The 26,108-nt window shown below is 40.8% G+C and overlaps 1 protein-coding gene across 1 annotated transcript; it reads left to right on the top strand.

Annotated features, from left to right (window-relative positions):
- The first annotated feature begins 545 nt into the window (after window positions 1-545).
- Window positions 546-21,994, top strand: kif3a (kinesin family member 3A). Its single transcript, XM_080746352.1, has 17 exons — window positions 546-686; window positions 1,561-1,834; window positions 3,037-3,181; window positions 4,265-4,349; window positions 4,510-4,615; window positions 5,565-5,704; window positions 6,219-6,416; window positions 7,978-8,152; window positions 8,356-8,442; window positions 11,602-11,758; window positions 12,029-12,209; window positions 13,530-13,640; window positions 14,098-14,223; window positions 19,396-19,449; window positions 19,535-19,603; window positions 19,953-20,083; window positions 20,611-21,994. The coding sequence occupies exons 1-17, from the start codon at window positions 681-683 to the stop codon at window positions 20,657-20,659; spliced, it is 2,094 nt and encodes a 697-aa protein (XP_080602478.1). The 5' UTR covers window positions 546-680; the 3' UTR covers window positions 20,660-21,994.
- Window positions 21,995-26,108: the final 4,114 nt, after the last annotated feature.

The raw sequence follows: 26,108 nt of genomic DNA, 5'->3' as shown, positions 1-26,108 counted from the left end.
GGGGAGGGGGGGCGGGCAAGCGAGAGAGAGAGAGAAGTGGAGCTGAGCGGAGCAGTGTATCGAATTACAACAGAGGGAGGTTGGCTAGGACTGATCACGTGGCACACAGAGTTCCTAACCGGAAGTGCGTCCGGCGGTCAAATATGTCCGACCGGAAACGTGCGCTGCGCCACAATAGTTCCGCCACAATAGTTCCCCCCCCAAAAAAAATGTTTTATTTATTTTTTTATTTATTTTTTTTTTATTTATTTTTTACTTTAACTTTTTATTTTATTTTTATTTTTATTTTTTTTAAACTTTTTTTTTCTCCAAAAAACAAGTTTTCTAGTAAAGAAGCGGGCGTGGACTCTAGATGTGAGCGGCCCGAAGGACCGCGAACCTCTAGTTCTATAAAATATTAAAAAGATTGGCCCTAACCTACCCTGCTGTCAGTTGCCTGGCAACAACCACAGCACCCTCTGGGCTATGGGACGTAGAATCACCACCATCCATCCATCGCGCATGCGCAGACTGACGACTGAGCCTGAGATCGATGCTATGGGGGCTCCTCTTCTGTGTCGGCATTTAAACATCAAATGATCAAATAATTACAAATAAGAAAAACAACAACCACCGGGACCATCACGACCCTTCTATTGTTCCCCGACGAACAATAAGACGACAGTTGCCCTGTTTTCAACATGCCGGTAGGTCGCCCCTCCTCTGTGTTGTGTTTTGTTACTAGGGGTTCCTCCCTTATTCTGATGTGATGATGATGTGATGCTAACCTGGCTAAGCAACAGTCAATGCTACATCCTAACTGACATAAAACGACATTTCTCTTAAATGCCATTTGACACGATGATATTAAACGTGAGGTATTGAGCTAATTAAATGATCTATTGTGCAAGAGATCCGACTCAAACACAGAGCTGCTAACGTCACCCATAGCCATAGGTGACGTTAGCAGCTCAAGTGGAGCTTTTATTTTAATGCTATCCAATAACATCCCTGCCAGTGGGTTGGGATGGAATCGTGTAACCCTTGTGTGTAATAAGGTGTAATAAAATAATATTTGTTGCCAGTTGTTGATTCATATTTCATGTGGTATCTCTGTTATCTTTATTGTGTCATGTATGATTTTTGTCCATGGTTTAAGATCGTAAACCGTTTACAAGGCAATTCATGCTTGAAAAGCGCTATACATACATATATACCGGTATTTTAGTTTTAGGCTTTTATGTCTTTATTGATAGGGATAGACAGACAGTAGGCTGGGGAGAGAGATGGGGAGTGACATGATGCAGCAAAGGGCGTGGGGATCAGGACTCGAACCTGTGTCACACTGTCAGGCAACACAGAGTCTAGGTGCCTGGACGTAACGGAGGTGTTCCGAACCTCCCCACCCGGCTTCGAACCCGGGTCTCCCATGCGAAAGTCCAATATCTTAACCACTAGATCGAATTAGGGGAGATACTAGACTTTTGAGGCTTCAAGGCTGGGGCTGCGACTCTCTCCGTCACACATACATATAAACAACAAATAATAACAACGTTGTCATTGTCCATATTTATTTCCCAGGGCAATAAACACGATAAGCCAGAGGTGAGTGACAATGTCAAGGTGGTGGTGCGATGTCGTCCACTCAACCAGAAGGAGAAGACTCAGGGCCACAAGCTGGCCGTCAGCGTGGACGAGATCCGAGGCACCATAACGGTCAACAAGCTGGAGACGCCTCACGAACCTCCCAAGACGTTTACATTCGACACAGTGTTTGGACCCGACAGCAACCAGCTGGACGTTTACAACCTGACCGCCCGGCCCATCGTGGACTCTGTGTTAGAGGGTTACAACGGTGCGTTCGTTTGCTGTATCATATCGCTGCAGAAACCTCCTATCTTCATATTAATTTTTAACCAGTGGTCCTTGAGGGGTTTTCTGGTGGTCCCCAGCTACATGATGGAGAGTTGTTAACCAAATGGACCCTTTTGGATATTTAACTCTTGAGAGTGTAAAATGAAACCTACGGGTCCATTTGGTTTCGTTTTACGCTCTCAAGAGTTAAATTATTGTTAAACATCTGTATTACTTAATTTACAAGAGGTTTACGCCAGGGGTGCCCAAAAGGTAGATCGTAAGTACCAGTAGATCACAAAGGCTGTGCAGGTACTAGGTAGACCACAATACATGCCCCTAAAAATATATCATTATAATGTAAAATGTATAAACAAAAATCACAAACCCCCTCTTTTTGGCATCTGTCACTTGAATTAAGGTGACTTTATGGCAAAGCAAACCCCCAATGCAATGCTTTGTTCTAAAGAGCCATTAGCATTACAAAGAACCCGAAAACCTACCACATCCATACAGAATGGGATGAAGACTTTTCCCCACTATTTCCCATTCCAAGTGTGTTTGTCTGTCTTATAAGTAACGCCAGTGCCGCTATTCCAAAGCCCCCTCGGGTACTTTTACCACACATCCATGGATGGAATTGTTCACAAAATCTTATCCAACGACAACAAAATATTCTAACTTTTGGGTCAGAGAGGCTAAATCTCATCAAATGGTGGGTTGTTTTGGACATACGCTGTTTCCACCTGACAAAGACGACATAATTGAGTCACTGAGCATTTTCATGATTAATAAACGATTTGCAGTGGAATCTGCCTCACCACTGAATCACCTCATCTCTTGAACAAATTCCCTTTAGCCAGTGATTCCTAACCGAATCACTGGTGGGTTGTGAGTATATTGCAAGTGGGCCCCTATGTAACTGACACTAAGACTTTAATGATAAGACATTAATATAAATAAACAATTATATGTATTTTTTAAACCTTAATAATGCATTTTATTGTTGAAAGTTGAAACCGATAAATAGGAAGCTAGAAAGTATACTACTTGATCCAATCCGGCACACAGTTGATTGATTGATAATTAAAATAAACATACATTATTTGTATCTAGATAATGATAATGATTGTTAATGATACCCATCTGTAACTCATTTGTGTGACTTGATCATCAATGCTGGGCACTGTTATTTCATTCCAGGCACCATCTTTGCGTATGGGCAGACTGGCACAGGGAAAACCTTCACCATGGAGGGTGTGAGGGCAGTGCCAGAGCTCAGAGGGATAATCCCCAACTCCTTTGCTCATGTCTTTGGTCACATTGCCAAGGCTGAAGGTGACACTCGGTAAGAGCACAGGCAGCAACCAACCACACGAACGATCACGGCTGATTTGTTTCATATTTCATGAACAATTGTTCAATCTTTTTATTATTATTATTAAGTTAACCAGGATGATGATTCATCTACGGCATAAAATTAAGGCAAAATAAGAATTACAAAATGATGTTAAATAGTACTCACTGGACACAAGTTAACACCACAAATATGTTTTAGATGTCACTTCACTAAACCGAATTATTCTGTTACAAAAACATTTATTTGATTGGTTTTGTGTTGGATGTACTTATCAATTATTATGTTATTAATGGTGTTTCCTCTAACACAATCCCTGTTACAGATACTGTACTTCATCTCATTTGATGAGTAGCATGACACGGCACTCTTAGCACGATCAGGCAGCAGAAATATGTCACACATGCAAAAAGACTATACTGTAAATATGACCCATTATGCCGCTTACAGTTCTACTTCTGTATGAAGGTGTCGTGCAGCGAAAATAGCCGATCTATTTGCTGACACACCCTAAAAACAGGGACGCCAGATTGAGGCCAGATTGAGTGTTTCACTGTTATCTACTCCTCTCTCTGTTTCACTGTTATCTTATCTACTTCTCTCTCTCTGCTATTTTCGTGCAGCGAAAATAGCCGATCTACAAGCTCACAATGCATCGACACATTGTGAGCTTGTACATCGTCTATTTCCGCTTATCATTTATTTATGTTGGATATTTTTGCATTTAGGCCTTGGCCAGACGAATCTGGATATTTCATATATCCCAGATTGTCAGATATCCACATAGAAAATATCTAGGTCCACACGACAAAGATATCTACGTCTAAAATAATTTGAGTCCCCAGAACTCCACTAGGGGGACAAGCACACACACAGTAAAGTCTTCAGAGATATCCATGCCTACACGGATCCAGTGAATCGGATATCTTTCAATATCTTCACTTATTTATCCGGTTTCAAAAGTATCCAGTTTTGCGGCTGAAATATCCAGCTTTGTGTGGCCGGCACCTTAATGACCAACAGGGACCCCAGAAATGTTTCACTGTTCTCTACCCCTCTCTCTCATTGCCACAGGTTTTTGGTTCGTGTGTCATATTTGGAGATCTACAATGAGGAAGTTCGTGATTTGTTGGGGAAGGACCAAATGCAGAGGCTGGAGGTGAGAGGAAGATGACAGTGCTGTGCTACACCTCAGAGCACTGCTATTTGAGTCCCTTGTGATTTTACGTAGGCGTTTGTTGTGGTGGGCCTGACAGCTTTGCATAATGTAGTTGTGGTGGAGTTTGATGTGTGACTGTGACCCAATTTGTGTGTTGTAGGTGAAAGAGAGACCCGACGTTGGCGTCTACATCAAAGACCTCTCGGGTTATGTCGTCAACAACGCTGACGACATGGACAGGATCATGACGTTGGGGCACAAAAACCGTAAGCAGCACGTCTGCACTCAGACCACAAAATAATCCAAATGAACTTTAATGTAATGTAATGCAGTGTTGGGAAAGTTCACTCTCAAAATGAACTAGTTCAAGTTAAAGTTCAAAACTTCTAAAATGAACTAGTTCATTAGTTCACCCAGGCAGACAGCACCGCAGCGCTCACATATCAACTTTTGTGAGGTTTGCGAGGCTGCAGCCAGGTGATATGGGGCATGTGAAAGAAAAGAAAGATGTGAGGACAGACCCGCACGAACGAGCCGATTAGCACTGTTCATGGACGCCAGAATGAATGCGTTCGACAATAGCGTTCATCAAGCGGAAACGAAGAACGCTCAATTCACGTTCGCCCAAAATATGAACATGTTCATGAACGATTGTTCATTGAACAGAACACGTTCGGGTACAACACTGATGTAATGTAATTTAATACCAAATCTAATACAAAATAATGTAAGATTTTGCACCATCATTTCATGACATTTCATGGTGTGACCTCTGTCTGATCAAGCCTTTAAACTGAAGTGCGGGTAATATTGTATGCACTGCAAACAAAGCAAAGCATTGGAAGCTACATAAGGTCACTAGCACAAGTCCATATCCTATTAGTACAAAACTGGGTTTCAAAGCAGCCAACGGTATGGCACCCCCATACCTCCAAACCTACACCCTAATCTTGCAGCACTTTTTTATCCACAACTAATCAATCATCAAAAAATAAATTAAATACATTATACATCAATTAGTCTGATTAATCACTTAAGCCCTATGATGTCGCACAAAAACAGTCGATTCAGCGCGTTGTGAGCTTGCAAATATTTGCGCTGTTTTTGAAAATGTATTTGATCATTTTTTATTTTATTCGAATAACCTTTGCACCCGTATAAACTGTATGATGACCTCTTTAAAACCATTAATGCGTGTCCGTCATCTACAATTAGGGTCGGTTGGTGCCACCAATATGAATGAGCACAGTTCCCGCTCGCATGCTATCTTCACCATCACCATCGAGTGCAGTGAGAAAGGCGTGGATGGAAACCAACATGTTCGCATGGGCAAACTACATCTGGTTGATCTTGCGGTGAGTTTTGTAACCCACTATTCATTTTCTCAGTAGACAGAGTTTTTCTCATTTCCTTTGAAAAGTGTGGTCTCACTCACGCAGGAGGAAACGGTGTGGTCTGGTCACACTCATACAGGAGAACACATCGTCACTGGTGGGTAGTAAACCCAGGTCTCCCCCAGGGCTCTATACTTGGCCCTTCCTGTTTTCACTTTAAGCTAAATATCTAAATTAAATAGCCAATTTATTAAGCTCACAAGACTTGATGATGCATTGTAAGCTTAATAGATCAGCTATTATTCGCTCCAGAATATGAACGCTAAGATTAACACCATTGGATCTATTGGAGAAAACCTTTTTTTCCCCCTGAAAAGTCACAATTTTGAACGTACAAGGTTTCCAACCGACGGTGACGATATTATCAGCACCGTTCTTCCTTCCTGGTAGCAGCGCTGTCACACGGAGGCAGAGAACCATTACGTTATCAGGGCTGTTCCATCTCACTGCCACCCCCTCCCCCCCCTCCCCCCAGGGCTCTGAGAGGCAGGGGAAGACGGGCGCCACAGGGCAGCGTTTGAAGGAAGCCACCAAGATCAACCTGTCCCTGTCCACCCTGGGCAACGTCATCTCTGCTCTTGTGGACGGCAAAAGCACCCACGTCCCCTACAGGAACTCCAAACTCACCCGTCTGCTGCAGGACTCGCTGGGCGGAAACTCCAAGACCATGATGGTACACACACACGCTGCTTTAATGGAAATCACAAAAATAACACCCTAGACCAATGTATTGAAAGCAAAATGTCCACCACACTTCCTGGGTCATTTAAACCACTTAAAACTATTTAAAGCCGTAAAGATTTTTGTCTATAATGACATGCCCAAATTAGGGAAGCTAGGTTGAAAGTAGGTTAATGTGAAACAAAAAAGAAAAGAAAGACATCATCTAATTGTGAGCTTTTAGATTATTATCATTTTTCGTATACAATTTATCTCATTTACTGCCCCAACCCAAGAATCCAGAGAAAAAGCCGTTGGTCCAGGCCGCTTCCCTGAGAAACCCGAGAATTTAATTTGATAAATAAAAATAATCCAAAATCGGCTCGCTGCTCCGGGGTTACTACCTAGAGGTAGTGCTTCCGTTCTGTGCCAGTAACCCGGGAACCGGAAGCGATTTGTTTGGCTGGAACAAGCCGTTTCTGTCTATTTGTTACTAACTCGAGAACGGTAGCTCGGATTCACATGCATTTTTTGTGTTCGCGAATGGCGACTGGCGTGCACACGCATCGTGCATGATCTGTGCACCATCGTGGACTATGGACACGTACGCGACCACGTTAACTAATTAACTGCTATTTTAAAACCCTTCTAATGTTCCACAACGCCAGGATTTTGCCTACCTTTAACGTGGGCACGTGCGCGCATCTCATGCGCGATGGTTCATCGATCGTGTTCGCTCTAGTATCCACTCATGGTAAGCGACAAAAAACAACAGCCCTCCATTTTCCATAGCGAAACAGTTTGCATGCCACGTGGTTATTGCGTAACATGGAAGTGAATGCGCTCGGAGACAGGATACAGGGGATTGGTTGTCCCGCCCCCTGATCCAGTCTGGGACTTCCGTTTCCGGTTCACACGGACTCTCCGGACTCTATAGCCGGAAAAAACATGGCGGATCGGCGATCATATTTTAATATTTTTATAGCGATTACAGCATATTTATGACTCGTCATACACGTCATAGGCAGAAGGGACGCATTTATATAACTCGTCCAACTTGTCATACGCAGTAAATTAGTTAAAAGGTAAGAAAATCGTCGAAAGTCGATTTTTATTCGTGGCAGTAAATCATTCTTTTTTTTTTTTTTTATATAAATTTTTATCCCACAATTTTGTAACCCATTTTTTCACCCAGTGCTAATTGCCTATGTAAACCTGGGCTCTGCACTCCCTCTGCCACGCCTGGGGAGACAACGGACTGACCTCATGCTTCCTTCTATGCATGAGGAGTCCAAGTTGCTTCTTTTCACCTGACAGTGGAGATTTCCCTGGTTTGGACGTAGCGCGTGGAAGGAACACGTTATTCCAACCAGTTCCTTTCCCCTCCATCAGGCGCCCCGGCTGGCCAGGGGGAGGCATTATTGAGACCAGGTTTACGTGCATGTTTTTGTGAGGGCATCAACCCTAGGAGACACGGGGAGAACATGCATTCTTTTTTAACATGACATGTCCAAAATGGGAGGTTGAAAGTGGTAAAAACAATGAGTATGAGCTGACATGTGTGTCCCCTGCAGTGTGCAAACATCGGTCCGGCAGACTACAACTACGATGAGACTATCAGCACGCTGCGCTACGCCAACCGTGCCAAGAACATCAAGAACAAAGCCAGGATCAATGAAGACCCCAAGGACGCCCTGCTCAGACAGTTCCAGAAGGAGATAGAGGAGCTGAAGAAGAAGCTACAGGAAGGTAGAATTTCTATGTTGATAAATCGCTAAACACGTGTACAGCATTTACCACCCCACTAGGAAATGTACAGATTTGTACTGTACTGTATACACACAGTGTCTCAGTGGTGGTGTGTGTGAATGGATGAATGTAACACACACTGTTTGGATGAGGATATGCTACAGAAATGATCACACACGTGAAGTAATGCAGTGCTTTCACAGGTGAGGAGATCTCGGGCTCTGAAGCCAGTGGATCAGAGGAGATGGACGAAGGAGACGATGAAGGAGAAGGACGCAGGAGAAGAAGAGGTGAGGACACGTGGATGGGGCGGGTACACGTTTAACCACATGATGATAGCGTCCCCTTTATGAGCATGGTCATAATAGGCAAACATTCTGCGAAAAGCACATCTACAAGCCCTCAGTGCTTCGCATTTGGAGCTTGCAGATCTGATTCCATCAGGCCCGTGCGTTTTGTAGGTAATCGCCATTGAACACAGCATGTCTTGTCAAAAATGCTATGGAGAAAAACAGCACAGCAAGAGGCGTTTCCCCATCTTAATTTGTATAAATGTTGCACACTGCGGTTAACGGTGGATAATTGCAAGTCTAATGTCCAAATGGCCATCTCCATCAGGAAGAGGATTTAAGAGCAAGTATCCATGTCACTTTAAAAAAGTAGGGCTGCAACTATTGATTATTTTGTTTGCGAGTATTTTATAGATAACCTTTTTGGTTTATTGAATAATTCAGACGTGTTTTTTTTGTAATCCATTTTGTATACGTCAATTAATCTACGCAAATAATATTAGGACTTATTTTTATGGTCAACTAAATCGATTAGTTTGATCATACTATATATTATATTATGCACTGGTGTCGCATATAGAGAACATTTCCGAACTAAAAGGGAAGTGCACAACATGTTGCGATGCTATACATTGTAGATCTGTAATTTCTGCTATTGTATACAACTAGAAGTTGAGTTCAGGCCGCTGCGCGGCCTTCACCGCCATGTTGCGGCAGTGTGGTGTGTGTAATGGCCAAATATGGGTTTTGAGAAAAAAAAGTTTTTTGAGAAAAAAAAGTTTTTTGAGAAAAAAATTTTTTTTTGAAAAAAAAAGAAATCTTTGAAAAAAAAAATGTTTTGAAAAAAAAAAATTTGAAAAAAAAAAATTGGGGGGGAAAAAAAACGCTTGCGCACACACACACACGCGCACGCACGCACGCATGCATGCACGCATGCACGCACGCGCACACACACACACACACACACACACACACACCCCCCTCTGTTGTAATTCGATACTCTACTCTGCTCAGCTCCTCTCCCCCCTCCCTCCCCCTCCCCCTCCCTCCCTCTGTAACTTGATACCCTGATGATCATTTTGACGTTTCAGCACTGGCCAGAATGTTCAGAATACTATGTCAGGACTGGCTGCTCTGCGTGAGGCGAGATGTTGTTAAATTGAAATAAATGCGGTTCAAAGAGTGGCATGTTTAAAATGTGGACAGTTGTAAATTTTCACGTTTGTTCGACGTGGTGGCTATGTTTGTAAGAGGTGTTTGTGAGAATATGTAGCTAAACATTCTGGTTTAGGTTTGCCACCAATTGCTCCAGTATAGATGCTTGATATATATTATATAAATCATTACAAAAATCATAATAATAACATTAAATGTTAACTTGTTGCACCCCTAACTGGGTGATGCTTTAGAGTTGCATCATGCCTTACAAATAAATTCCCCCTCAGTGATGGGTTGTGTTGTGAGTGTCTAAACTGATATGATCTCTAATGAGCTAATTAAGTTGAGCCTGCCTCTATCTTGTTATGACTCAGCCACCTTTTCTCCAGATAATTATCACTAACACGTCTAAAGCTGAGTTTATTGGAAGACTTTAAAAGATGCACCACAGTCAGGAGTTCCCCTGCTACCCATAATCCTTTGATTCCTAGCTACATGGAAAATAGTAAGTTAATAAGTGGTATTTTAGATGTGACGACTGATGTCACGTTTCTTAGTGACATAAGGTCACTCAGGGTTCAAGACCTTTTTTGATAGGCTTGGTTCCACGCACATACAGTACATGTCCCCTTGTGCATCATGTTTGCATTGTCACATTGCCCCTTCACCATCTGTCTCCTTTATGCTCTTTTGTCTTGTTGCTCTACCTTTATGTGGGCCTTTTTACTTAATTGTCATACTGTATGTCTTTTCTTCATGATCATTTTGGTAGAGGCAGTAAGACTTTCAAGGTCATTCTGTAATGTGTTACACCTTGTCTCTCTCTCTCTTTCTTTCTCTTTCTCTGGGTGCAAAATGCTGCCTGTTTGACTTGCCATACTCTCTTTATTCCAGAAGAAAGAGGTTGGTGCTCCTGACTGTAATGTACTGTAGAGTAGACATGACACCTCTACACTGCTCCTACCCAACGTATCACCCTTAAAGACCAGCTCAAATGAAAAATAGGTTTTTCACTCTATTAGAGCATGGTTTACAAAATTCAATTTCCGTGTATTGTTTTCAAAAGTCCAATCTTATTTTTTTTTGTCAAACAAAAACATACTGCGTGATTACATCGCGGACGATTAATTCACAAAATCGATTTGAACAGAATTAAACTTGATTCAGCACTGTTGCAGTACACAGCATTTGATCGCGATCGAAGTTTAGACCCAATAGCCTGAGGGGACAAATATATGCTGTATGCAGGTTGGAAACCTGAGCTAGACACACCCAGCCCCCCGTTCACTTGGAGTTTTGTCACAATATGGACACAAAAAGCCATTTCAGCTGGTCTTTAACCACTTGAACCCTTGTTTACCTATTCTGTGGTGAACATTTTTATGAAAATATATCTAAAAGCTCACAACGTGTTGCAGTGTATCACAATGGGAGCTTATAGATTGAATATTTTGGCAAAGATATTAAGTGTAGAGTGATAATAGGAGGGGCACAGTCCACAAAGGTCAACAGACAGGCCTTTGATCAGTGTTGTTTACTGTCTTTTTGTCTTCCATCGTCTTCATTACTTCATAGTGATCATGACCCAACATAGAATTAATGGATTTCTGAAAAAGAAATACATTTTTACCCCCTGCAATCGATTTAATTTCACACTAATAAGTTAGTGAGTTATATAGTTAGTTAAAATGTTAAATTTGTTTATTTATTGGAATTGCAATCAATGAGGATAAAGTCATTTTCAAGACATTTTAGTTCACATTAGATTGAACATTTTGTCACTTCAGCCCTATTATACTCCATCATACGACGAACAGTGGAAATGGAAGATATTTTGAGTGAAAACGGAAGGGGGCCTAATATAGAACCCTTTGGGACTCCGGTGAACTAATTATATAGGGTTTAAGTGGTTAAAATGTTGCCCACAACTAAGTAACTGCTTAGCAACTGGCTATAGATTGAGGATGACATTAAAACATATTGAATGTCTGCTCTCCGAAGGCAAGAAGAAGGTCTCCGCAGACAAGATGGTGGAGATGCAGGCGAAGATCGACGAGGAGAGGAAAGTGCTGGAGGCCAAGCTGGACATGGAGGAAGAGGAGAGGAACAAGGCCCGAGCCGAGCTGGAGAAGAGAGAGAAAGATCTGCTCAAAGCCCAGTGAGAAACGTCATGTTCAAATCACTACGAATCCTGTTCAAATCACTACGGCGCTTCTTCAAATCACTATCATGTTGAAACGACTTCAAATCACTACAAAGAAAAAAAAAACATGTTCAAATCACAACAAATGATGTTCAAATCACTACAAACCATGTTCACGTGACTACAAATTAAGGAATCATTTAACGTGACTCTGTGCACCCCCAATTTCGGTCTTTCTGTCTTACTGACTGTCTGTGTGTCTGTCTGTCTGTCTGTGTCTCGCAGACAGGAGCACCACCTCCTGTTGGAGAAGTTGTCGGCTCTGGAGAAGAAGGTGATCGTGGGAGGCGTGGACCTCCTGGCCAAGGCCGAGGAGCAGGAGAAGCTCCTGCAGGAGTCCAACAGTGAGCTAGAGGAGCGGCGCAGGAGAGCCGAGCAGCTTCGCATCGAACTGGAGGAGAAGGAGGTGAGAGGCTGAATGAACTGGAGGAGAAGGAAGTGAGAGGCTGAACGTTGCTCTAAAGCAGTGTTTCTCATACTTTGACGTTTCATGGTCACCCCTTAACTCTGGCAGTGTACAAATGGAACCAAATTCATTTAGTTACAGACTCGTATGATTCAACTTAGACCCCCCCCCCCTAAAGGAACCCCCCCAGGAAACCTTCAAATTCTTATTCAAAAAATTTAAAATAAATGATGTTGCTTTATGCAGCAATAACTAATGAGTCACAGAGGTGACCCAAAGACTGATGCCAGATTTATCTGTCCGATGCCAATCCTGATTTTGGAGAATCCTAGACCAACGATTAATGATGATTTTACTGATATTTAGTTAAAAAGACATCACACCTGTCATTAAATAGAGCAGTGATTCCCAATCTTTTTTCCTTGGAACTAACAAAAGCTCAGCCCCTCCACGCGTGCAAGCATGCAGGCAGGCAGGCAGGCAGGCAGGCAGGCATGCATACATGCATACACACACTATACAATTCTTGTATGACAAATAGTTACTTTAAAAATATATATATATTTTAGACAGTATAATAACATGCCCCAAAATAGGTATGCCAGGTTGAAAGTGCATGAAAATAATTAATGTTTGTGTGCAACATGTTTCAAAATGTTTAATCAACATGAATCATCGTCTTTGATTAGAAGCATAAGATGCACAACACACCACTTCCTAAAGCAGCCACAATGGTTTCCTCTTCCGAAGTTCCACGTACTGTATGTATGTGGTGTTTAAAGAGAAGCTTGTCATGTCACTTTATAGCTGGATATATACTACTGATACTGACTGAGTCATCATCTTAACCTTAAGGTGTTATAAGTGCATTTGATTGATTGATTACTTTTAAGTGCTGGTCATAATGCATTATAAGCTCAGTGGAACAGCACATTATATCTACCAGGTGTCCACTGCTAACCTGCTGTAAACAAAACGTACCACTTGGAAGACAAGAACTATTGCGTACAAAGGCTCTGAGGCCTGACAGCTAGACAGACCTTTGCTATGTCTCTGTCTCCCTGTTTCTGTCTTTCTACACTGTGGTCTATCAATAACGGAAGAAATAACACATTTAAAAACGATTTGCTTAAGATGTGTTTTTCATCTTTTCTTTTTCATCCTTAATCTTTTATCTAGCACCTAACTAACTTATCTATTTTTTGTTGAACATGGGGAGGAAAAAGGAGCTGACCTACAGTAGTATAACGCCATGGGGGATCCTGGTCAACTAGTTAAGATAGATAGAAGTCATTCCTTTCTATGTCTTCTTCCTTTCAGCAAGAGCGTCTGGACATTGAGGAGAAATACACCAGCCTTCAGGAGGAAGCACAGGGGAAAACCAAGAAGCTGAAGAAGGTCTGGACCATGCTGATGGCAGCTAAATCAGAGGTATGAGCAAGAACGCTAAGGCTGGTCACATAATACGGTTTTACCCAGAGTGCAGTTTATTACTTTTTTAAATTATTCAGAGCTACGTAACACAAATGTGAAATGTCTACTCTGTTGTCTCTAGATGTGTGAAAACCACATTAAACTTCCTGCCAGTGGTTTACACCATTAGCTATTTTAAAATAAGAATGAAAACGGTCATGAACATTTTCATTGGCTCGCTAGTTTACTAACAGCTGTTAGTTGATGTTATTTCCCATAACAACAGTTACAATCTGAAAGTTCACAAAGCGTGTAGAGTTCCTGAAAGTGTAATTGTTTATTGAATGAAACCATCTGCAACGAGTGTTTAAATTAAGTTTAATCCTTGGAGTTGGTGGTGGGATTCTTTGTCAACCTTGTCCACAGCGCTTTAAGACACGTCTCTCTCTCTCTCTGGTTTGGTTGTGTGTGTCAGATGGCTGATCTACAGCAGGAGAATCACCGGGAGATCGAGGGACTCCTGGAGAACATTCGACAGCTGAGCAGAGAACTGAGGCTCCAGATGCTCATCATAGACAACTTCATCCCCCAAGAATACCAGGTGCGTGCGTGCGTTCGTGCGTGCGTGCGTGGTGTGTTTGTTTTGTGTACGATTTCAATTACTTGTTCTTTTGGATGAACAAAATGAAACAAATAACCTCCTGAGAAAATATGTTCAGTTTTATGGTGAGCTCTCAGACAGTTGCCAAATTTAGATTGGCTGAAGAAACGGTTCTCTGTCCTCCCTCCTCATTGGACTGGACTGAAATACTAGCTATGATTAGCCAATAGACCAATTGTGCTCTTCCTGGAGGGTGGGCCCCCCTTCCCTCAGTGGCTGACTGTGAACAAGATAATAGTTTTGTAAGTGAACAGAAGAACTGTGATGCAGTTCACTGAACAGGATCATCTTCAACAATTTGAGGCGACCTCTCCCTCAGCATCAGTGTTGGGAATAACGGCGTTATTTCTAACGGCGTTACGTAAAGAAACTACTTTTCTCTGTAACTAATAACGTAACTCGTTACCTTTCCCGTTCAGTAGCGCTGTTATTGTTACTGTGGTGTAAAGGGGCTTGTTACCTCGTCACTTTCTTTGATCAAAATGTTTCTCCCTGCTGCCGACAGTCTGTGATAACTCTCACAGTAACATGAACATGGAACTGACAGGCTCCTCTCCCACTAACCTTGAGTCAATACACGTTGCAGAGGAGTGATGATTGGTTAACATATCAGAGACGACCTTGGGCGGTCTTAAAAAATATCCACGGACATGCTGTCCACTCCAAGCGGGGCAGCAGGCCAGCAGCACAGTGAGCACACACGGTCAGGAGAGACAGAGCGGGGAGGAGAGGAGAGTTGGCTACTCCTGTTGGCAAATGCTGGAGTAGCGAGGGCTCGCGACAATAGCAGCTTTGCAACTTGGAAACATTATTTTAACTTTGTGGAGATAAATGACACTAAAATTGACTCCACCAATATCGCCACAGCATGTCACCAATGTCCAGAGTCAACCAAACAGATTGATTGACATGCCAGTACTGCAAGTGCTAGCAAGATATGAAACATGCTTGATGCTTTCAGTTTCCACCTCAACCTAATCAGTGCCACAGTGCAGAAAGACTACTATTTTATTTCATATTGCACAGCTCACTATGACAGTTTGAAGAAGGCTACAATGAATATCAGCCTGTCAACATTTCTAAACATATCTTTTGTATTATTGTTCCACTACATTTCATAATCACAATTGCTACAATGATAGGAAGTTGTCTTGCCCCCTAAAAAGAAAAATGTGTAACTGACTCTGTTCCCCCCACAATGCATCGTTTTTATTATATATTTGTTTAAAGTATAGTAACTAGTAACTTTTATAATTGAGTAACTAGTAACGTAACTAGTTACTTTTTCAGAGCAGTAACTATTAAAGTAACTAATTACCTTTTAAAAGTAACTTGCCCAACATAGTCTAGCGGAAAGTTGACATGATAGTTCAGTTGGTGATAGAAGCATGAAATATGGCACAGATGACTTTCATATGACCCTAATTGATAATCAACCTCTGGCCACACAAAATTCCAACATTTTTCAAGATGGCCGCCAGTCTTCAGAATGGCTGCAACTGGACCTACGTTTTGGACTACATAACTTTGCTGGGGCTGTAAATCTTTGATTCTCAGCTCATTTTAATCTAAGAATAATGTTCTAGAGGTATTTCAATCAAACAAGATAAAAAATTACATTAGGTTTCAATATGGCGGCATATTTTCCAATATGGCAGCAGATACATTACAGAAATGTACAGCTGCTCATAGTTAATCCACAGTTGGTGATACAAGCATGAAATTTGGCACAGATCACATTTAGACTACCTTAATTGATAATAAACATCTGGCCACACGTAATTCCTCCATTTTCGAGATGGCCACCAGTTTTTATAATGGCTGCATTGCAACTGGGCCTACGCTTTGGACTAGATCACTTTGCTGGTGCTGTAAATCATTGATTTCCCCCTCATTTTGATATGAGACTGGAGTTGAGTTATGTTCTGGAGGTATTTTTACCAAGTAAGATAAAAATACCATTAGGTTCCAATATGGCGGCACATTTTCCAATATATGGTTGCCAATAAATTGACAATTACTGCTTATGGTTAATCCACATGAGCTTGTAACACATATTTGTGTAAATTACCATTCACGGAATCCCTTTATGGCACATTTTAAAGTGATTCTGTAGCTTTAGAATGACCTATAGGTTCAAATAGGTTGACATGTTTTTAAATATGCTCACCATACACACACTTAGATCTTATAAAACTTTTTTTTAATTTATTTTGTATTGTATTTATTATTTATTTATTTTTGCTTTTTTTTATCAGGCAAATCATTATAAACACATTTTCATTTATAATGGTGGCTGGGAAAGTGACAGGCCTGTGTGCTAGCAACTGCAACCACAGAGGGGTGTGTAGATTAGTCCAGACTTGAAGTTTTTGCAGCGTCCAGAAAGTTCCTTTTTACATTGACATCGCGTCAGCTCCTGGCATGATTTGGCCATTGCTGGAAGATCCATCCATTGTGGAAGCCAGGTTCTGTCCCTCTGGTGCTATCCCAAATGAATTGGACTTGGCAAAACAGGACTACATTAGAGTGACAGGCCCCATATATGTCCTGCTTGGAATTCAGATCTCTTTCAGTGTTCTTTCAGAGCAGCGTATTGGTAGAATACAGTCATATGATTGCTGCTTTCTTGCAGACAAGTGCAGCCTTGCCTCATTCACTTCCTTGTAGGAACTACTTCTATCGTACATGAGTACTACAAACTCCTCAATGACTTCCATGTCTTCATCAGTTACTGCAACAGGTGTTGAACCTAATTTGGTGAAGACCCAGGATATCTTCTCAAACACGTTCCATGTCTGCCATGCTGACCGTCCATGGAAGGACTAAACTGTATTGCATTCGCTGAATTTATGAAAGAACCTGATGAATTTGATCCCATAGCTGATGCAATTTCATGAATTGGGATCTATCTGTGGTTCTTCCCCCTTCCAAAGTCAATCCACAGATTTTTCAAGCCAAGTGAACAAGTGAAATAATAATTATAATGGTTACCTAACCTACCCCTCCCGCGAGGGAAATTCAGCCCAACCCAGCTGATTCGCTGCCCACAAGGAGCGTTTGAGCAATTAGGGGTTAAGAGTCTTGCTCAGGGACACAGATCGACATTGCTGGCCTGGCCTGGAATCGAACCTGGGACAACCAGGGGCTCTGGTTCCCCAGGCGGGCTCCCTAACCATTCAGCTATGGCTGAAACTGCCATGACAATGAACGTCAGTATCTGAGCTTCAGATGATGGCAGCTGACACTCCATGATTTGCAGCATAGGCTGCATAAAGGAACATCCTTGTGTCAGCTTCCTTGTAAGTGCAACCTAGAAAATGTATTCACTAATAGCTAACATCGAACCCCATGCGACTAGTGTGCTATAGTGTCAACCAGTGTGCCCTGGTCAATTAGGCTGGGCATCGATTTTGAAAACTGGTGGCCATCTTGAAAATTATGGAATTTTGTGTGGCCAGAGGTTGGTTATCAATTAGGGTAGTATAAAGGTCAGCTGTGCCAAATTTCAAGGTTGTATCACCAACTGTGGATTAACTATGAGTAGATGCACATTTATGCAATGTATCAGCAGCCATATTGGAAAATATGCCACCATATTGGAACCTAATATTATTTCTGAACTTGCCTGGTTGTAATACCTCCAGAACATATTCTCTTATATATCAAAAGGATAGGGAAATCAAAGATTTACAGCACAAGCAAAGTGATATTGTCCAAAACGTAGGTCCAGTTGCAGCAAACTGTCTGGCCATCTTGGCAAATGTAAAAATTTTGCGTGGCCAGAGTTTGATTATCAATTAGGGTAGTATAAACGTGATCTGTGCCAGATTTCATGGTTATATCACCAACTGTGGATCAACTATGAGCAGATGTACATTTATGCAATGTATCGGCAGCCATATTGGAAAATATGCCGCCATATTGGAACCTAATATTATTTCTGAACTTTCCTGGTTGTAATACCTCCAGAACATTCTCTTATATCAAAATGAGAGGAAAATCAAAGATTTACAGCCCAAGCAAAGTGATATTGTCCAAAACGTAGGTCCAGTTGCAGCCATTTTTCAAGCTGGCTGGCCATCTTGAAAATGTTGGAATTTTGCGTGGCCAGATTGATTATCAATTAGGGTCATATGAAGGTCATTTGTGCCAAATTTCATGCTTCTATCACCAACTGAACTATCATGCATTGAAATCATGCATCTTTCCGCTAGACTAACACTGCTCATCACTGTGTTGCTGGCAGAACAAGGGTGCAATTCGTTAACATTTCAGAGGGGATTTTGGTTTTCTACGTTTCGTATAGGATGTGAAACTGACAACTAAAATAAATTACCGTAACTGCTTCTACTGCTTTGATCACAATTTTTCAGATATATAGCTCATTTCATTTTTATTCAATTGGGAAACTTTCACTATTGTAACAGGATGCTGACAAGCTGTCTGATACAACACAGGTGAAAAAAGTAGGAAAAATGATGTCCCACACCATCAGTCAAGAGAAAGAGACAAGAGAAAGTCGAGCATGGTCTGGAGTTATTTCACTCCATTAAATGATATTCAGGCAACATGTCATGTGTTAAAATCAACACAATGTTGTGGCAATACCACAAACTGCTGAAAATATAAACCACATAAAAGAGCATCATTAGTTATTTTTACAGTGGTGATGATAGGAGGGGGAGTTCCCTAGCTGAAGACTTTCAGATATGGATTTATCTACGCATTTGGTGCTAATTAAGATGGTTGATTTAACAAAGCTGGAAATGAGTAACACATTTCCAAACAATTTCTGAATGCATTATACAATTTGCATTTTATCAATCTTGTTGGAAAACCGATATGCAGTGTTTTCATAATTGTGGTAAATAAAACCTTCCTCAATGTTAGTTGAAGTATCTGCTTTCGCATGCATCAACTTCTTATTTTGAATGTGGAAATAAGAAATTAGATAAGAGATAGAAAAGCAGATTGGCTAACACTAAAAAACAATGGAAAGTTATAGACTTTAGTTATAGAAGTTATGGATTTGTGCTCAGATGTTTTGTATGCTAATTTCCAATATTTGCATTTGTATGATCATAATATTTTCCACGTGTTCCTCTACAGGAGATGATCGAGAATTATGTGCACTGGAATGAAGATATTGGAGAATGGCAACTGGTGAGTTCTCTTGAATCCAATCCACACATGACAGCATGTTGTAATAAACTCAGAGTGTTTAAATGGTGGTGTTTTTTTCTTTCAGAAATGTGTAGCATACACTGGCAACAATATGAGAAAACAGACCCCAGTACCAGACAAGAAGGAGAAAGATGTGAGTGCCTGACATTGTTTGAGGTTGTTTGGTATTGTGTTTGGGGGCGGCCGTAACTTAGTGGTTAAAGAGGTCGTCTGGTAATCAGAAGGTCACGGATTCATCCCCAGTCCACCCATGTTGTGTGGGAACCCTGAATAAAGTTCTCCTATTGTTTTGGTTTGATGAACAAAACGTGTCTTACTTTGTGTGACATCCAAATTCTAAATCATAAAGCATGTTACATCACATTCCCTACCGTTACTTGACCTGGATACGAGGAGTTATTCCCCCAAGAGGGTCTTAACCTTGTGGTGATTGGTAATTGGCTGGCATATAACCCTTCATCTTCATCTTGTCCTCTCTGTAGCCATTTGAGGTGGATCTGTCCCATGTGTACCTGGCGTACACAGAGGAGAGCATGCGACAGTCTCTGATGAAAGTAGAGAGACCCAGGACCTCTAAAAGCAGCAAGAGTGGGCGGCCCAAGACTGGCCGAAGGTAATTTACTGCTGAACCTTTATAATAGTAAAACTGATGATTTTACAGTGTGCTTTTGACAGATAAATTAGAGCTACCAATTCCAATTTTGGACAACAGGAAGGCCGATATCAACTACACATTTTTCTGCATCGCCTATTTTCAAACAAACACATTTTTTTTATTAAAACACAAACTGTGAAACAATATAAAAAGCCTTATAAGAGTCCATAGCCACAGTTCCCAATATAAAAGGCAAACATCTGTCAGATAATCCAAAACATTAGACTACCTCTAATATTAATCACACTTGTTACCACTTACAGTATGCAACATGCTGTTATTGCATGTGTAAATGCTTCTGTTCTTCTCCAGTAACGCATTGACAAGCAATGAAATATGTTTAGTATACAGTAAAGTTAAAGTATATTTGTTTATCTTGTTTTAATATGAAGTGACGGAAGTGACAGTAGATACATAGATGTTATCACTGTATGCTGCCATTCTGAGAAATGGGTTGTGTAAACCTATCACCTATCTCCAAACAGGAAAAGATCTGTGAAGCCAGAAGCTGTGATCGAATCTCTTCTGCAGTGAGTCCTGGTGTCTGCAACCCATAATGTTACCTTATTGAAATATGTATCTGAATACACTGTATAGCCAGTAAGGGTTCGTTGGGAATGATAGGCTGGTCAGGGAGCAGCCACTGTAGGATTTAAAAACGTTGTGGTCAATGGGACCTGTTATTTTGTATTACAATGTAATGCTTGTTTGAGGATGGCTGACATGTTTATCGTTACCTTAGAACATATTGAGGTGGGAACTCTGCTTATGGGCTATTCTTAAAAGACCAGCTGAAATGGCTTTTCACTACATTATCGTGTTGTGTGTCCTAGTGAAACGGGCTGGGTGCTTCTCAGCCAATCACAGCGATGGGGCAGTGCTTCTCAGCCAATCATGGCGATGGGGCAGTGAGGGCGGTTTGTTCACTGACTGAATCAGTCAGGCTACGGGATTTAAACACTACAACTTTCATTTGTTCGTTACTGCAACAAGGCAGTGTTGAATCAAGTTACTGTCTCTGCAACTCCAAGCGTAGTTGTAGGCAGCAGCATAAACGTTTGTTTAGCTGAATCTGCTTACAGGTACCCATTATGGCCACGGGTACGCTCTAAAAGTGTGAAAAATGTATTTTTCATTTCAGCTGGTCTTTAATAAGTAGGCCACATGAAGAGGGTTTTTGACTGTGAAGCCCATATCTGAGAGCATCAACACCTCTCCTTAAACTAGAATTCATCTTAATGACAGCATTCTTGCTTCTGGCGGGTTTTCAATTTCTCTGGTTTAAGCAGAGGTTTAGGCTTATTGTGAGAGCTGTGGTCTTGTACATTTCCTCTACCCAGATTGAGCGCCTGCACCATGCAGCTCTACAATGTGTAAGAATGGAGCAGAAAGACTTGAAAGGGTGAAATAGTTGTTCAGGTGAATCTTTCCTGTATGCTAGAGGACTGCAAGTCATGTATTGCAATATGGACCATTTCATGTATGAAATATCAAAAAGAGTGCATTATGCTTCTGTTAGGTCAAAAGAGTAGAGCATGCATGCTATTCAGCTTCTTCTACTGTAGTGCCATTGGCCTCATACAATAAACAAGTACTTTTATTTAATTTTATTTTCACATTTGTTACAAATGTATGAACCCTTCCCTAAACATACTGTACAATCCACATAGCTTCATATAATGCACTAAAGTGGGCACAAGGAGCTAATTTCCGTTTTATGGTTTATTGTAGTGAAAGTGAAGTTACTTTATATTGTATTATACTGTATGTTACATGTTTACAACATCAAACTTGTCTCTGTGTTCTTAATTTATCAAATGATTTTTATATGTTTTATCTCACATCCTCTGTGCCATTTTATGCACTATTAAATCCATATCTGCCTACTGCAAATGTAGTTTGATTTCAAAGGTTTGTCTGAATTAAAGTTCATGTGATGAAGTTATGGTGGTGTTGGTTTCATTTTATGGATTAATTATCTCTGCCAGGCTGGGGATGGAGATTATGTTCTTTCCCATCTGTATGTTTATTATAGCAGTAATAGCACCAATATGGTGCTGCTCTTTTTTGGGGACCTTACCTGGTTCCCTGGTCTGGTTATATGGAAACGTAAGCAGAGCTTGGTTCTTCGAAGTTCTGGTTCTGGTTCGGCCCTGTAGTGGAAAAGGGGCTATTGACAATAGTGAATGCGTTCATCAGACCCACCGTCTATAGGACTATGGGTTAGGGGCCTAGGGCTGTACTTGTGGTGTGTGTCATCAGTTTTACAACACAGAGACACACACAGTGGCCAGCAAAAACACTAGACGCAGACATGAGGAAATCTTATCTTCAAAACATTCTTCTTCATGAACCATGGGTCCTACTGATACAACATTAGCAGGGAAGGTCCATGGGATATGGATGAAGATAATTTGAGAAATTGGTCCAGACATTGCCCAAATGATTAGAATATAAATTTATATTTTAAAAAATAATGATTTAAAAAATGCTATGTCTTTATCAGTGGCCTTCTACAACAACCTATTAAAGGTGGAAAAAAAATAATGTGCTCATTCTTTTCTGTTCGGGTATTACATGATTAACAAGGAGTATTATGATCGCCTTTATAATGTTCCCCAATGCAGGTCCATTACGCTACATTTGCCCACTCTCAGAGCTACATTAACACCAAGGATTTCTGGCATTTCCAGGCTTTTGTTTCCAATATACCCTGCTGGTTCCTGGATGCTTATTGCTACATCAGGACTACCAACTGGACTTTAGGCTCCAACGGGGTGGAGCTGTGGCAGGGCTGCGCAGGCAGGGCCCATCACATTGACCTTTATTTTATAATATGGTGGGACTGTGAGGGCCTCTTTCGTGTTGGCTGGGTCCATCACATGTAATAGGCGTCCAACGGAATTAGTTGAAGTGGGATCCAAAATGAGATGATTGCTGTCCCTGGTGCTGAACTCTTTAGGTTGGGTGCGCTGTCGTGCACACGCACACACACACACACACACACACACACACACACACACACACACACACACACACTAGAGCATGCACCATCTTAAATTATTGTCATCATCTATTCTAGACAGATGGAGCGGCACTCATGTGGCCTATATGCAGTTTCATTGCTTCCTATGGAAATAGCGTTTGAGGGCCTGCGAGTACTATGGTGATGCCATCAGCCAAGCCCTTCAGTCCCTTCAGTGCACATACGACAGTAGTGCTTGGGTAGTGCTAAGAGGATTAGGAAAGACAAACAGCACCCCAGTAATGGACTGTTGATGACGATATCGACTTGAGGTGTCTAAAGACTGTATTCATCGATAGATAACCATGCCTTGTATTGCTCACGCTGTTGCTAGCACTTGGAGTGTAGTTGATGTACATTGTGCAATGTGCATACCTTGGGGATTTGAGGGCGGGTGCTGTGGACACTGATCTTGTCTGTGTGTAGTAAGCCTAAGTATTTTTACATTTATTTAAAAAAATATATGTTTTTCTTTTGTGTTACAAATTGCCCATCTTATAAACTTGACCTTGACCTTACCTCTCCATGCATTCCATTAGGCCTATCCTCCCTTTCTAATTCTGCCCATTCTCTATTGCTGCTCTGAGATTTTTGAAAGGGGATAGATTGTGTATGTTTTTCTTACTTTATTTTTGTATTATCTTATTTATTTTGATATATTTGTATTATTATTATCACAATCGTATTATGTCTATTATTATGTTGTTGTGCATTGTATTGTTGTATTAGCACATCCTTGTCGAACATACCACACAATTTCACTGCTTGCAAGTCACAAAAAAACCCTCTTGATTGAGTTGATTCTTGATTGATTCTCCTGGTGGACTATTCTAGTTCTAAATATTTCATCACATCATGTGCGGGGGCATGTTGCAGTGACATACAATTTCCAAACAACAGAATATGTAAAGTAATAATTTATTGTTGCATAAATAGGAAGGTAAGATATAAATAAATAAATAAATACACAAATAAATAAATACATAAATAAATATTTCCTTTTACAATAAATAGTGGTTCAGTGTCAACACCGAATGTAAGTGCCGATACAGTTAGTTGTAATAGGGTCAAACAACAGGCCATACACCGTCCAGCCCATATGGACGGCTATCCTCCTGCAGAGCCGTGCCATGATGAAGGTTTAGTGGGGCTGATGACACTTCATGTGGCCTATGTCAGCTTTGGTACAGCTGATGATTCCATCTAGAAGTATTCTCAGGTGCCGCTTTGGTGCGGAATGATGATACGGCTCACAATTGCACTTGGTAACCTGCGTCAAAAACAAAAGAATCAGGGATCATCAGTGGTGGAACACACACTCACATTGTTCACTTGAGTAAAAGTATCAATACTGCAATGCAGAAATACTCTGTTACAACAAGTAAATGTCCATAATTCAAAATGTACCTGAGTGAAAGTAGGCCTACAAAAGCATTGGCATCAAAATGTACTTAAAAGTACCAAAAGTAGAAAGTACTCATTATGCAGAAGGTCCCCATTTCAAGTTTTCAAATGTATAGAAATCATTTGAAAATAGATCTACAAGCTCACAATGCGTCACAGGCAACGCATTGTGAGCTTGTAGATCTGCTATGAAAATGTAGATCTTGTAGATCCGCTATGAAAACGACTCTTTAAAGAGAGGACTAAACTACCTACCTTTTTAACAAGGCTTTTTTTCTTTATTTCTTTCTTATTTTTTGCTACAGTGGTTTTACTTTACAGCTTTATTGTTTCAGTTTCATAGATGTTTTTAGTTGGGTGATGATTCTTTTTTATGCGCTTGCTTATTGTAGCACAAATCAAAGTGCATTATAAATAAATTATTATTAATATTATTATTATTGTTATAGAAATATATTGTATGTTTGCACAAAGGCCTATTAAAACATTTTGTGAATGAAAGTTGGTGAGCCTTTTGTAAATAGATTTGGGATGGAAAATATTGCTTACCTTCTCATTGAAGATCCTCAGGTTCTCCCTAAGCCTTTTCAACTCGTTGCTCTCTTGCAGGGAGTGTGAATGTTTCGGAAATGTAGTTAGGCTCTCTGCAGCCAAACAGAAGAATTTCTCCTGGGAAGGCAACAGAAATATGTTAAAGAATAAGCAAAAACATCCAATATTTTCAGGGCTGAAACAGAGAGGAGTCTGGAGTGAAGCTCCATCTTACAAGTGCACACAATGCAACATGACCATGTAATAACAACACTGGATGTTTCATGAATACATCTAGAAACAGAAGATAACTAACGCCAATATAACACTTTGTTAGAGTTGGTTAAAGTTTGTGGGAAAGTTTATAACATACCACGCAGTGAGTGCCATCCTTCGACATGTAGATGTACTTGTCCAACAGCGTCTGTTTAGAGATCAGAGATGGAAAAAAAGCTTTTAGAAATTACACATTTGCCCATTTAAATCATCACAATAATAATAAAAAAACACTGAAGATTCTCCAAAACTGAACATAGCTTACATGGTTCTTTTGGATTTTTTCTACTTGATTTCTGATGTCCTTGAGATTATGATGAGTAGTACTAATATGTGCTGAGTAGACCATCATAAATGCCAGAGAGAGGATACAGAGAGTCTTCATGGCTTCAAGGTACAGCACAGGTGTCAAGTTGAGATGGAAGGCTTACTAACATACACACTCAAACACACATGTTGCTTATATACACAACTAAATGCTGACGCTTTCACACCTCTACACATCCTGAGGAAGACTTAAGAATTCACGTCATGCTCTTCCTGATGACCAAATAAGGTTCATACTCTTTTTATATCCATTTTGTTTTATGAGGAAGTCATTTTGTACAGTTCAAGTCTATTATAATACTTCATGTGACACATTGTGAGCGTGTAGAGGAAAGTGATTTGGTGTAGACTGTAGGGGGGCCAAGTAGCATTACCCCTGCCCCGGATGAAGTGTATATGGTTAAGAACAACTTATTTACA

This window comes from Nannobrachium achirus, assembly GCF_963921795.1.
Source record: "Nannobrachium achirus genome assembly, chromosome: 17".
Lineage (NCBI taxonomy): Eukaryota > Metazoa > Chordata > Actinopteri > Myctophiformes > Myctophidae > Nannobrachium > Nannobrachium achirus.
This window is presented reverse-complemented; position numbering and strand designations above follow the sequence as displayed.